The 13,689-nt window shown below is 39.5% G+C and overlaps 1 protein-coding gene across 2 annotated transcripts in view; it reads left to right on the forward strand.

Annotated features, from left to right (window-relative positions):
- The window catches only part of TEK (TEK receptor tyrosine kinase), a 34,872-nt gene extending 23,553 nt beyond the window's left edge, over nt 1-11,319 (forward strand). The window contains exons 9-23 of one of the 2 annotated variants that reach the window (XM_052700874.1): nt 437-578; nt 951-1,112; nt 1,754-1,888; nt 2,363-2,656; nt 3,627-3,926; nt 4,379-4,530; nt 5,627-5,837; nt 6,750-6,860; nt 7,227-7,417; nt 7,807-7,920; nt 8,592-8,662; nt 9,194-9,234; nt 9,956-10,052; nt 10,261-10,360; nt 10,475-11,319. In XM_052700874.1, coding sequence (XP_052556834.1) covers nt 437-578; nt 951-1,112; nt 1,754-1,888; nt 2,363-2,656; nt 3,627-3,926; nt 4,379-4,530; nt 5,627-5,837; nt 6,750-6,860; nt 7,227-7,417; nt 7,807-7,920; nt 8,592-8,662; nt 9,194-9,234; nt 9,956-10,052; nt 10,261-10,360; nt 10,475-10,549 — 2,196 coding nt within the window. In that variant the 3' untranslated portion in view covers nt 10,550-11,319. Of the gene's footprint in view, nt 1-436; nt 579-950; nt 1,113-1,753; nt 1,889-2,362; nt 2,657-3,626; nt 3,927-4,378; nt 4,537-5,626; nt 5,838-6,749; nt 6,861-7,226; nt 7,418-7,806; nt 7,921-8,591; nt 8,663-9,193; nt 9,235-9,955; nt 10,053-10,260; nt 10,361-10,474 lie in introns of both variants that reach the window. The other variant, XM_052700873.1, reaches the window with a different exon arrangement.
- Nucleotides 11,320-13,689: the final 2,370 nt, after the last annotated feature.

Raw genomic sequence — 13,689 nt, forward strand, 5'->3', positions numbered from 1 at the left:
TTTCAATTATGCTTTTCAACTGTGGTTCACCGGTAAAAATGAAAAATTTGTTACTAAGTAGTGTAGTAATTAATCACTGTCTCTGAAATATTAACTTGATTGTTTACTTTTCAACTTTCTAATTATGCTTTAGAATTACTATTTATAACTTTTCAATTATTGACTCCACACCATGTATTGAGGATGCAGGCAAGGAACAATAATGCCTTTGATTTAATGAGAAGAAAATGAGGCACATGATCAAACTGCACAGTCACCATGTGAGCTTCCAGAACTCACTGTCTGAAGCACATATGAAACTATGGAGATGATCTCTATAGGGCCTCACAGTTGTCATCACTAAACCCTAGTCAGAGTTCCTAAACTCTGAGAAAGGTGGAATGGGAACATTCCTTAATGCCCACATTTTTCAGGCCCATGTCTTCTGTCATTTCAGCCTTCCCTCATTGTCACCAGTAATCGCTCTGAAGCTATGTTTACAATTAGTCGAGTCCTGCCCCGTGACACAGGAACCTGGGTCTGCAGTGTGCAGACAGTAGCGGGAATGGCAGAGAAACCATTTCAGGTTACAGTTAAAGGTAAGAGCAAAAATCTTCACTTTGCCTTTCTATCTTTCAAGCAAGCTTTATACTCTAACATGGCAGAGAGTTCCATTCTTGCACTGTAGGAATGTACCTGAATTAATGTCTACAGTCAGAATACAGACAGAACCCTGGCACACACAGCATCCTAATTAAGTGCACAGGGAAAATAAAACATGATCATTAGGGTTAAAAGAACACCCAAGTTGTTTTTTTTTTTTTAAAGACCTAAACTATCAGGTTTAGGGTCTAAACTCATGTCTACTTAGAATTTGGATGAGCATTTCCCATTTTCCTGTAGGACTAGGAAAATACCAGAGTTTAATGCAGGAATTGAAAGTCTGGTTTAATATTTGCATTCTTGCTCAGTTCCTCCTGTGCCACAATATGCCCCAAGGCTGACAAACAGTGGACATAATTTCCTCATTATTGATATCAATGCTGAGCTACACACTGGAGATGGACCTGTGGTGTCAACAAAGCTCCTATACAAGCCAGCAAAGCGTTATCAGTCCTGGATGTCGGTGGAAGGTAAGGGTCTCTAATTGCTTCAACCACAAACATCAGCTACGTACTGAAACATGACTTATGTCTGCTCTTAACATAGATTCAAAAGATTCTACAACCCATATAGGTTAAATCTTTCGTCACGGGCCATGTGACTCTATGTAACAGTACTGTACAGTGCTAATGTGAGTGTGATACACCAAGAGTGATTGAAAGTGCATGTTCAGTGAGTTTTCAGCAACCAAAATATTCCCCTCTCCTGCCCTAAGACAGTGAACATTGCTGGACTCAGCTCCTGAAATCTGTGCAAATAGCAGGTTTTCAAAAGGAATGAGGCATATGGAGGTGTCCTCAGCCTCTGCTGACTTTCCTAGTGTCTACTGTGCCCACCAATGAGACAGACATCTTACCTAAATATTGATCAGGAATTGTATGGGTAAGATGAAGCCCGCTTGTGAGTGACATGGACACTTTAACATGTTAGGCAAGGTCTAAAATATTACAGGAAGCGTTACAGGAACTTCAACAAGTAAACTGCTATACTAGTTCATCAGGAATGAAAGAGGAGCCTGAATATCTTGCTATCTGTGTTTCAGGGAATTCAGGGATATTTTCTTCTTTAACGTTTTTCAGCTTCACTCTTCCTTTCTCTTTTTGCCTCTCAGTTAAGGGCTCAACCAAAAGACTGGACAATCTGGAACCAAAGACAGAATATCAGTTCTGTGTTCAGCTGAGTCGGCAAGGGGAGGGTGGGGAGGGCCATCCTGGACCACAGGCAAGCTTCACAACAGCTGCACTGGGTAAGTCATCGTCTTTTTTCAGAAAAGGCCTATTTCAGGTGGTTATCTCTGTGGTCTGCTCTCTGATTTGCACTTTCCTTTGAGGAAAAGCAGCATCTAGATGTGAAAAAATATGTAAAACTTTTTGAAATAACATCAGCAAAGCAAAAAATATTAAAAAATCACAGGTGAAGAAAAGCACCTTGTGTATCAGATAGAGTTATTCTCCCTTATTTAGATATCGGGGGATCTGAGAAAGGAACATTTGTATACTACAAGCAGCAGAGTTGGCTATAGAATTCTCTCGTATTGTGTGCCTGCCCTTCCTCCTAATACTACTGGATCGCTCCTTTCCCTTAATATCAGCTTAGGTTAAAAATTGAGTATTGCCTTTTGTCACTCTAAGCTAAGGCAAGTGAAAGGAACTAACGGTACCCATATTTTAGTGTGCATACACCAGACATGAAATGTTGTCTCTCCTTTCTCTTCTTCAAGGTCTTCCACCACCTGAAGGTCTCACACTCCTTCCAAAAAGTATGACATCATTGAATTTGTCCTGGCATCCCTTAACTCTGAGGACAGATGATGACATCCGTGTTGAAGTGGAAAGGAAGAGTGTGAATGACAATGGTGATGAGAGCAGTGTTATCACCCAAGTGCCAGGAAACACGTCCACTCTGATCATTAAAGATCTTGAGCCCAGACAGCAATACATGTGCAGGGTACGGGTAAACACCAGGTCCCAAGGAGAATGGAGCAACTATCTGTACGCATGGACTTTCAGTGACAGTAAGTAGCTGATTCACTTCCTTCTAATCAATTCTTCCACATTCCCCCAGCAATCAGAACGACTGACTTCTTATTGACAACATTAAATGATATCCTTTGTTCTGGTAACTCTCATTTCTGAATGACCACTTGTGGTTGTTTTTACTATTATTATGAAGACAGTTCAGTGTCCAAAGAAATTCTTACCTTGAAAATTACCAGGAACTGATGAAAATTTACCCTCTCTCTGCCAAAAAATCACAGAAACACCAAGGTTGGAAAAGACCTACAAGATCATCCAGTCCAACCATCCACCTATCACCAACAATTCTCACTAAACCATATCCCTCAACACAAGATCCAAACATTCCTTACACACCTCCACGGGAGGTGATAGATTCAGATATCTATCTGAATATTAGTATTCTCAGATACTTTCAGAGAAGTAGTACAAAAAGGAAGAAGGAATACAAAAAGGAACACAGAAAAGAAGAAGGAGAAAGGGAAAAGAAATGAAAAACTAAGGAATCCACATCTTCTTAATATCAGTGTGTTTCATTCTTGTACATTCTTGTTCATACTTTTAGCATGTACAGCATTTCTTTCCTCTTTTAATGAAGAGCATATTGAGTTCCGTAGTCCAAGCTCCTTTTTAATTCAAACAAACAAACAAACAAAAAAACACTCTGGCATCGTAATTGAGCTGTGTCAATGAGGAAAGAGTCAACATTTAAGGAAGGAAAAGAAGATACAATGCACTTAAATACTCTACAGTCGTATGAAATCCTCTGCTGGAAGTACGGAGTACTGCAACATGGGTGACTGCATGAAGTTTATAAAAGAGTTGCCTTCAGTTATTATAGCTTGTCAACAAAGTTTATCTTCTGTTTAGCACAACAAAAGCACTGAGCGAAGTGTTTGTCCTAGTGAGAAAAGGTGAAAGAGGTGGAAATTCACTCCAACATTTCTGTGTGTTTGTGTTTGTTCTCAGGAATACCTCCTGCACCATACAACATCAAGTTTTCTAACACCACAGACACATCCTCAGTCATTTCTTGGACAACTGCCGAGGGCCATTCCATCTCCTCCATCATCATCAGCTACAAAATTTACGGCAAGGCTGAGTACAATCACATCGACATTATCATTAAGAACTCCACCATTACTCAGTACCATCTCAAAGGCCTGGAGCCAAACACTGTGTACCAGGTTCAGATTAATGCTCAAAACAACATCGGCTTGAGCAACCCGAACACATCCTTTGAATTGAAGACTCTTCCAGAAATGAAAGGTTGGTAATTCCAGCATGCTGGACATGCACAAAACAGGGCCCGTTAGCTAAAGCAAAGTCATACTGTATCAGTTTCCTTTTTATCTTAATTTGGACACACAACACAGCAACGCTGGCATTTTCTTCTCAGTCCACTGTGGTATTGGTCAGGTGACAACATAAAACATTTCTGTGTATTCACTAGAGAGTGCCCCACAGCTCATAAATTCATGAAGCTACATTAGATCACTGAGTGTGACCTCCGCACCACTCTGCCTGCACTCAGCACAACCTGCAGGTGCTTGTACACCTGAAAATTGGACAATACAATGTCTGTGATGTTGTTAAACAAATTGGTTGTAACTCCGTCTTTATAATGTTTATAAGATGGGAGTATTTACCTATATGTTGTTGCTCATGGCTGTTTCAGGATTAGCTGGAAATGATGAACTCTTTATGTGCTTCCTTTACAGCTCCATATGAATCAAAAGGAGGTAAAATGCTGCTCATTGCTATCCTTGGCTCTGCAGGGATGACCTGTGTAACAATTCTCCTGGCCTTTCTCATCATGCTGCAGTTGAAGCGAGCCAACTTCCAGCGCAGAATGGCTCAGGCTTTCCAAAATGTAGTGGTGGGTTTCTTGTTTTCCTGAGTCAGCGTGGCTACTCATTTTGGCATCATCTTTTTCCTTGTTTTTTTGTTGGGTTGTTGGTTGTTTTTTTTCGCTTACTTTTCTTCAGCGTTTTCAAATACAATCTTCTTAGTGACAGAGAGCTAAAGCAAGCTTAATTTACCTGACTTGAAAAAAGATAGACACAGTTTATCCTTTTCACTTCTGTCTCCTTATAGCCATGTATCACAAATAGCAAGCCAGACAGAATGGAGGAGCTTGTCCTGTTTTGAAACTACAAAATCTTTAACCCTGGATTTTAGCAAGGTTTTTTGAGCTGAGGCAGCACAGGGATTGGACAATGGTAACATCACAGTTCTGGCATTTCTGAGGAAAATGCTGGAGTTTATGCTCTCTCTCTCTCTGTATGCTTGCCCCTCTGTACTCTCTGCATCACTCTGCTTTCCAGCAACATCTCTCCCTTTAGAGGGGAATCCATGAAGGAGAGTGAAGCTGGGCTAAAGAATTCCTTCAAAAAGACCTATGCAGTTATTTTCTAAAAACAGGGAATAAAATAAGGGAGCATATTCAAAAAGATGACCTGTGTCTCCAGGTCTCATACAATTGCTCGTCTTGAAAATTCTCCAGAAGTGTTTTGTGGGCACGTGTGGCTGAAGTAGAAATGTCTCAAGTATGGAGGTGGTTCATTTCCTCTCTTTTTCCTTTCCCTGCATCCTCTTTCTTCAGTCTTACTGCTGAGCTTGATTACCACAGAATTTAGTCAAATTTGGTAGAGATAAATCCTACTGAGGCTTAGAACTAGTTCTAAGGTCAGTATAACCAAATTATTTTTGTTCATCTCCTTCATCTCCATTGATTATAAAACTGTTCAATGGGCCAAGCTATAATATTTACTACATGTAAGTAGGATCCCGACTACTTTCACGGATCCAGGTACAAGTTCTAGATGCAGTAGTTTTCCACTGCACTCATTTATGTGTTGGCAGGAGATGAATCAGGCTGTGTGTGTGAGTACATGAGTGAGCACACATGCATTCAGGGATTTCTCCATAAAGAAGAAACCATTGTCGTTTGCTTTATTCTGTTACAGAGGGAAGAGCCAGCTGTACAATTTAACTCAGGTACTCTCACTCTGAGTAGGAAAGCCAAAAACAGCCCAGATCCCACTATTTACCCAGTTCTCGAGTGGAATGACATCAAATTTCAAGATGTGATTGGGGAAGGTAACTTTGGGCAAGTCTTGAAAGCACGAATTAAGAAGGATGGCTTACGCATGGATGCTGCAATTAAAAGGATGAAAGGTAGTAAAGATCAAAGACTCTGAGACTACAGACTTCTCTTGGTTTTTTGCTTCAGAGGTTTCTCTCTCTTCAGAAGTGCTTAGTAGCCTTCTCTTCACACTAAAATAAATATTCAAAATTACTAATGACATAATGGCTGTTACTAGACCAGGAACTGTTTCTGCCAAAAACTCCATTTCTGCTCTGGCAAGTTGGCCTACGTTCCTCTTTAAATGTTAATATCATTAACTGTTATGTATTCTGCAATTCATTGGTTAGTATAAACTTCATCTGTGTGTTTATATTCAAAGGAGGAACCAATAAAACATGCATTGGCTACGCAGGAGCACAGAGTTAGCCTTTGGTCACAGCATGTGGTTGTCTTGCTTCCTTTATTCACACACAGATGACCACATCTGTGTATCTATACATAATACACTGTGAGACTAATTTCTTTGTATTCATCAGTCATTACTGCAGTGTTCTGGAAAGAACTACAATACATAGAATACTGCAAGAATGTATTTTCTTACAATTCACTAGATCACTATCTAGGCAAACTGGAAGACATTCTTAAATATGGTGACCACTATAAAAAGAGCCAAGGTCTGCATGCAGGTAGGAACGAGAGCACAGAAGGAAGGATTCATAGGCAACTGACTTCTAAATTCTCAAATGAGGGAAACTAAATGTAATATGTTAAGATGCTTTCATTCTTGGTAGATGGTTGCTACACACATTAAGTTCCCTCCTTTTATTTTTTCCTTTGAAAACTTGTATTCTTGTAAATAAATATTAATGTATCACAGAATTTTCCTCTTTCTGTTAGAGATGAAGCAGTAGTGCCTCGTGCAGCCCAGGTTCCTCATAATTAATAATAGTCGTAAGTTCAGTTCAAAGGAAAACATAAATGCATGCTGATTTGATTTTCAGAGTATGCTTCAAAAGATGACCACAGAGACTTTGCTGGAGAACTCGAAGTGCTTTGTAAACTTGGTCATCATCCCAACATCATAAATCTTCTAGGAGCATGTGAACATCGGGGTAAGAGACTCCTGAATACACTGATTTAATTGATTTAAAAATCAGTTAAAAAAAAACAATCCAGCACACTACAACTCAAACAGTCCATTAAAAAAAAAAAAAAAAATCATGAGCAGGCCTTTCTAATCAACATTTCTGTTCAAAAGTCAAATAAACTTGGTTTTGGAGCTACATGCCCACAGTAATCCTTCAGAGATTAGTCAGCAATAGTTTTGAGTTCTCTATGGCACCTAGGAGCTACACTGTTTGATATTTCCCCTCCAATCTGATTTATTTCCTTTTAATATACAGTAATCTAAGTGTCCAAATATTATTGCTGTCCAACTTTTACTGTGTGATAACGCTAACTATCTGAATTTTCACTAGGATATCTTTATCTTGCTATTGAATATGCCCCTCATGGGAATCTGCTGGACTTCCTTCGTAAAAGCAGGGTGCTAGAGACTGACCCAGCATTTGCTATTGCCAACAGCACTGCATCTACACTTTCCTCTCAGCAGCTTCTTCATTTTGCAGCTGATGTTGCAAGGGGGATGGACTACCTGAGCCAGAAACAGGTCAGTCCTAAATGTTCTACCAACTGAAAGCACAGCACTCATTTTTCAGGAACCACTCATCTTAATGAAATCAAAATTTCATTAAAATGAGGTTTTAGTTTTAGCTCCTATAGCACACACTGGGTAACTATTATTTTGTTGTGCTCATTCAGCCCTGTGAAATACTTTGCCACTAGGAACTGTGAAAGAAGCATTAAAACTCAGAAATGACTTGGAACCTAACTGCTTTAATCTTCAGCTAAAGTGTAAAATGTTCTGGTAGTGCCACGTGAAGCTATTTGGTTTAGTTTTCATTTTTACTCCAGTGTTTATAAATTTTCAGCATAGCATTGAAATGACAAATGTAAAGCTCACAGATACTGCGGTGACTTCTGATTTCTACATTTTAGTTTATCCATCGAGATTTGGCAGCAAGAAACATCCTGGTTGGAGAAAATTATGTTGCAAAAATAGCTGACTTTGGCTTATCCAGGGGTCAAGAGGTCTATGTCAAGAAAACCATGGTAAGGATCAAGTCTGAGTATAAGCTGTTGTTTCCATTTTTTGTTTTCTTGTTTCTTATTTTCTAGTTTCACATAAAGAAAAATGCAAACTCATAATTGCTAGATATCTGATTTGTTTTATACATATATATATATATACACTGATATGCATAAAGATTTATATTAACTATTAATGTACATACATTACTTGTAAATCAAGTCTATACCAGGTTTTTGTTACATTCAATATAGTTGAAAACTATTTCTGTGAATGTGGATTACAGCAAAATGACCAATTTTGTAGACAATCATGAGGTTTAGTCCAATTGCACTACAGAAACACAGAGAATCTACTTTCAAGGTATGGATGTGTAGATATCTGAACACTATAATTTTTTTTTTTTCCAGAATTTATCTGGCTGGGGCAAATTAGTCTAATTCTATTAACAAGGCCAGAGTTAACAAGGTGGTAAAAAACAGCACACTGGGATCTGTGAGCTGACAAAATAGCTGTCCAGAGCTAGTGCTTTGAATGATGTGGAAGAAGATGATGCCTAATAAACATAGCAGCAGGGTGGGGTAAACTAGGTGATCTCTGAAAGTCTCTTCCAATCCAAACTATGCTACAACTCTGTGATTCTGTATTATTGTTTCAACCACCTAAAAACTAACCGCCATGAAATAATTCCCAGGGACGACTTCCAGTGAGATGGATGGCAATTGAGTCATTGAATTACAGTGTTTACACCACTAACAGTGATGTGTAAGTATGTTTTAAGGGGTCCCTTTTAATTAAAGATGTTTTCATATCAAAGAAAGTCTGATAGTGAGGACAGTGACATCTAATCAAAGAATTCATGCTGTACCAGCATAGGCAAGCAAACGGCAAGAAAAAAGTAAATCTTGCAGGAAACTGATTAGATTTGGGTTACTAATGGAGGTACATTTCCCACTTGAAATTAAAAACTGCTGATTCCTCCAGAGATTCAGAGTTTTAGTCAGGCAACCAGAACAGATACACAGCAGAGCAATTTCTATCAGTATTATATGCTGAGAGCTTTTCAATCTATGAAAGGACTCCAGCTGGTGTTCTTACAGGGAATTAACTTCACTGATTCTATGCATTCTGATTCCACAAACTCCGTTGTTTTAGAAAAATTCGTAAGGAAAAAAAAAAAAAAGAAAGAACGAATCACACCTCCTTATGTTATCTGCATCTTAGCAAAAACATCTACCAATTTAATATGTGACATCTTGTATTCTGGTGGCACTCAATAGTATTTCTTTGTTGCAGATGGTCATATGGTGTCCTATTATGGGAAATCGTTAGCTTAGGTAAGCATGCAAATTCTGTTCTGCACACATAAACCCACATGGGACGAGCCCACTCCACCCGTTCAGCCTGCTTAAAGCTTCTTGCTCTGCGGCATATTTAATTTTTATTGTGTTTCATTTAATAGAATCACAGATAGCTTCAGTGTGCTTGGAACTACAACTGTCACATTTTCAGCCTGGGTACAGTCAAAATGACCATGTTTTCATTGCACTGCAAAACAGAGGCCTAACCTAAACACAAAATTTAGCACATCACATATCTGTAGTCCTAATTCCAAATGCTGTAAGGCTGATGAGCACCTTTTGCTCAGCCTGAGTTTTAAATTCAGATTCTTTTTTTTTGTTTGTTTTTTGCCACAACTCCTATTCCAGCACTGCTGAAGAAAATTTTTGATTATTAGCCAAATTTAGAGGTTTTTTCATGACTCTATTCATGCTGTAAGTGACACAGCCTCTGACTGTCTGACGCAGACTTTTTCATTTGTCTGCATGTGCCATGTGGTCTGCAGGCCAAGAGGTACAAACTGACAAAGGTGCACATTGCACACTGGGCTAACAACAATTCTGGTCTAATTTATTACCAGATTTCCTTACTAAGTGAATTAATGGGTTTGTTTTAGATATGGATGAGAGTTAGACGTTGCTTCTCATTTCTGTTACGAAATAATGTTTTATTTTATAAAAAAGATACCACTCAGGACAATTTTTGACTCTGCTTCAGGTGGAACACCGTACTGTGGAATGACCTGTGCAGAACTCTATGAAAAACTGCCTCAAGGGTACAGACTGGAAAAGCCTCTCAACTGTGACGATGAAGTGTAAGTTCCCTGAGCAAACAAAACAAGAAGAGTAACACGTCTGGTATAGGGGAGAGCGTCTGAAATAAACTAATAGCAGAACTGTTCAAAAAACATAAAGTTACTTTTTTTTTTTTTTTTTTGAGTGCAGAAGTGGGCTTCTTTGTAATGGAATGTGTACAGTTTTCCATGTGTCTAAACCAGCATGTGTTGGTGTTCGATTTTAAAGGTATGACCTAATGAGACAGTGCTGGAGGGAGAAACCTTACGAAAGACCATCATTTGCTCAGATACTGGTGTCACTGAACAGGATGCTGGAAGAAAGAAAGGTAAGAACAAATCCCTAGACAAAAATTAGGCCATCAGTAATTTCAGTATCGCTTAGGATTACTGAGTAGTGTGTTTGTTTTGTGTCACACTCTTTCTGTTCACTTCCTTTCCAGACTTATGTGAACACCACCCTATATGAGAAGTTCACCTATGCAGGCATTGACTGCTCTGCTGAAGAAGCTGCTTAAGACGGGAGCAAAGCTTCATTCAAAAATGATGTATTAAAGAAAACCAAAACAGCCTGGTGGAGAACAAGATGTGGTGTGCTGTTTAGCTCTAACTGTATACAATACAGTGATGTTTTACTGCAGGTATCATCACGTAGTAATCCCTGCCTTCACAGGCTGTAGGAGTGTATATACTGCTGAGAGCAGGAATAGACTGGAGTCATAAAATCTGCTGTCAATTATGCAGGGTATTCTTTTTTCTAGTCACATAGACAAAATGTATATGTTACAACTACTGTAGTGCATCACCTGTTGTTTGCCATCTTAAATACATAGCAGGAGTTACTGAGAGCAAAATCAGTATCTTGTAGCAGTATTTCATATACATCTTAATTGTGATTCAAAAGAAAAGCTAAGCTCAGTGTGACAATGGAAACGTGCAAGCAGATGTCAATCCAGTATTCTCACCAGTTAGTTACTATGACTGCTATTTGAACATAAGAGTAAGGTGGTAGGAATTATCTGCTTGGAAAGTCTGCTGACGCTTGAAAGATACAAGGAATAATATTGTTCTTTCATGGTCCAGTTTGACACTGTTTGCCTAACTTCAAAAACTAAGCATATATTTTTAAGTCTTTGATGCTACGTGAAGCAACCATCCAGAAACCATCACAGAGCGTAGGACAGAAGAATATACTACGTTATTGGGGATATACATGACTTTTTTTTCTATTTGTATTTCATTTACTAATTTTACTGCACAATTATAAATTGCTACTTGTTATATACAAGCAGGACTTACTTTTCCTTATTTTACCCCTTTTGCAGGTTGCTGTATGACCTCGTAAAATACTTTAGCGAAGGGCTTTGAAACAATGACATCTGCCTGCCAGAAAGATTTGGTCTGTAGGCTAGACAAAAAGAGTATGGTAAGCATTGGCTTACCTGTTAGTGGTTGTATGTTCTGCTTTCCACAGCACATCACACCAGAACACATTTCCTTCATGTTGCATTAAAGGGTCAAAAGGCTTGGTGAAAGATAAACCCCCTTGCATTCCAGCTTATCCTGATACCTGCTGGGCTGTGAGCAGCTGGGATTACATCCTGAGAGATGCCCAGTTTAGCACTGTAAGTCTGGTTGCATTCAGTATATGAACTATTAATGCCCAACTCATCTAGTTGCAATCAGATAGATAGGCTCGCATGGCTAGATTAGTCAATAGTGCAGTTTACTGAAGCAACGGAATGGCAATTTGGATTGCCAGTGATACATGCACTGTCTGCAGAGGTGTGGGATGGAAGTGTGCTTTGGTGTATTACAGTGAATAATGAGGAAAGCTCACCCAGGGATGTGTTTTCAACCAAAAAAAAAAAGAAAAAAATCCAAGAAGAAGGAAAAATTAGTGGCTCAAATAGCTATGCAGTTTATCAGTTCCACTGGACCATTGAGTTCCCATCTCTGCACTGTCATCATGGAGCCTCGTGACATTATTTCTAGTCCACTCCACCCTCAGTGCTGCTTCTCCTCCAGTCTGCATTCAGCTCCCCTGGTGCTGCTAACACCTAAGGCTGCAGTCATGTTGCCCAGGGAACCATCAAGGAACAGATTATTTGCACATTCACTGTATTCCACCCTGACAGTTTCCTCAATGCTGTACCTACTTTTAATAGGAGACATCTCAGTGTCACCTACAATAGCTGTTCCATAGCCCCAGAGTGTCTTTGTTTATCTGTAATCAAGAGCTCAATGCTCCCAACTCCCAGCAATTACTATTCCAAATATCTCACATCCTAATACCCTTTGTACATCCTTACTAGTCTACACCTGCCTACTTCTACACACAAAATGACGGTATCTTCAGCTCTTTTCTTGCTTTTGATACTTCTGCATCTTTAATCTTCTCCTATCAAACAGAGTTCTCAAGCTCATACTCAAGGTAAGTTTATGCTTGAGAAAAGAAAAAAAGCATTTCAGACAACTGGAGCTGGATGTGACATAGAATGTGCAGGTAACCATTTACAGTTGAGTGTTACCTACAGTTTGAAATTATTAGGAACATAATCAGAAGTAGTAGAGAATTTAAAAAGAAGAAATGCCTGCATGCAACTTCTCGACAGGAAATACTCCCATTAGCAGTGCCAGCATTCTAATCTCAAGAACATATTCATGAGATGGCTAGCAGTATCAGAAACAAGTTCAGTTTGGGAAATCAAGTCAGCATGATTTGTATATGGGGAAAAACCTCAGAAGGAGCCGTGAGGCATTGGAACAGGCTGCACCACCTGGAGGTGGTGGAGTCACCGTCCAGAAGGTAAATACGGCACTGAGGGACGTGGTTTAGTGGGCATGGTGGTGATGGGACCACTGGTGATCTTGGAGGTCTGTTGCAACTTCTATGATTCTACGAAAGCACCATCACTTTCACATGCTGTTCTGCACTCTTTTCCACATAGAGATCGAGTGAGCTTGAGTGCTGTCCCCAAGGCAACTTTAATTTCAGGTTGTCGAGGACAACTTCAAAATGCTGAAAACATGGAACTACCAACAATAAAAAGAATGAAGAGGCTAACTGGAAATGAGCTGCTAACAGCCGCCTGCAGGCTAGTACTGTGGCTGGAAAAAATAAATCTATTAATAACTGGATATCAGAATGAAGAACTTGCGTAACTGCTTTGTATTTCAATATTGTGGGACAGAACTAATTTCAAAATGGATAATTTCTTGTATATGAAAGATGGTGAAAATGAATCGAAAGATCCCTGCATTGTGAGCTTGCTTCAGCAGGCCGCAGCCAAGCAGCTGTGACCTGGAAACCCCAGTTTTTCATGCTCCGGGTCTTAAAATTTCTCAATGGAAGTTTTCTGCAGAATCTACCCTCTCCTCTGACCTCTGGGTCAGAGCACTTTTCTTCCCCATGTCAGCAGTGTCAACAGCTGTATTGCTGCTGTTGGGTAGGGGAGGCAAAGGTGATGTCATGGCAGAAGAGAGGAGAAAGAGAAAAATACAGTAGAAAACCTCCCTTAGAAAGATCTGCCAAGAGATGTTTTTCCAACAAGAATATCTGCCTCACTGTTGCCTGGGCCTGCACGTTATGGTATACGTAGAAACAGCACACACGGCTGCTAATGACAAAACATTCCAAGTGCACACATCCTTTTCT

The sequence above is a fragment of the Tympanuchus pallidicinctus genome, unplaced genomic scaffold (genome assembly GCF_026119805.1).
Source record: "Tympanuchus pallidicinctus isolate F22 unplaced genomic scaffold, pur_lepc_1.0 scaffold4, whole genome shotgun sequence".
Lineage (NCBI taxonomy): Eukaryota > Metazoa > Chordata > Aves > Galliformes > Phasianidae > Tympanuchus > Tympanuchus pallidicinctus.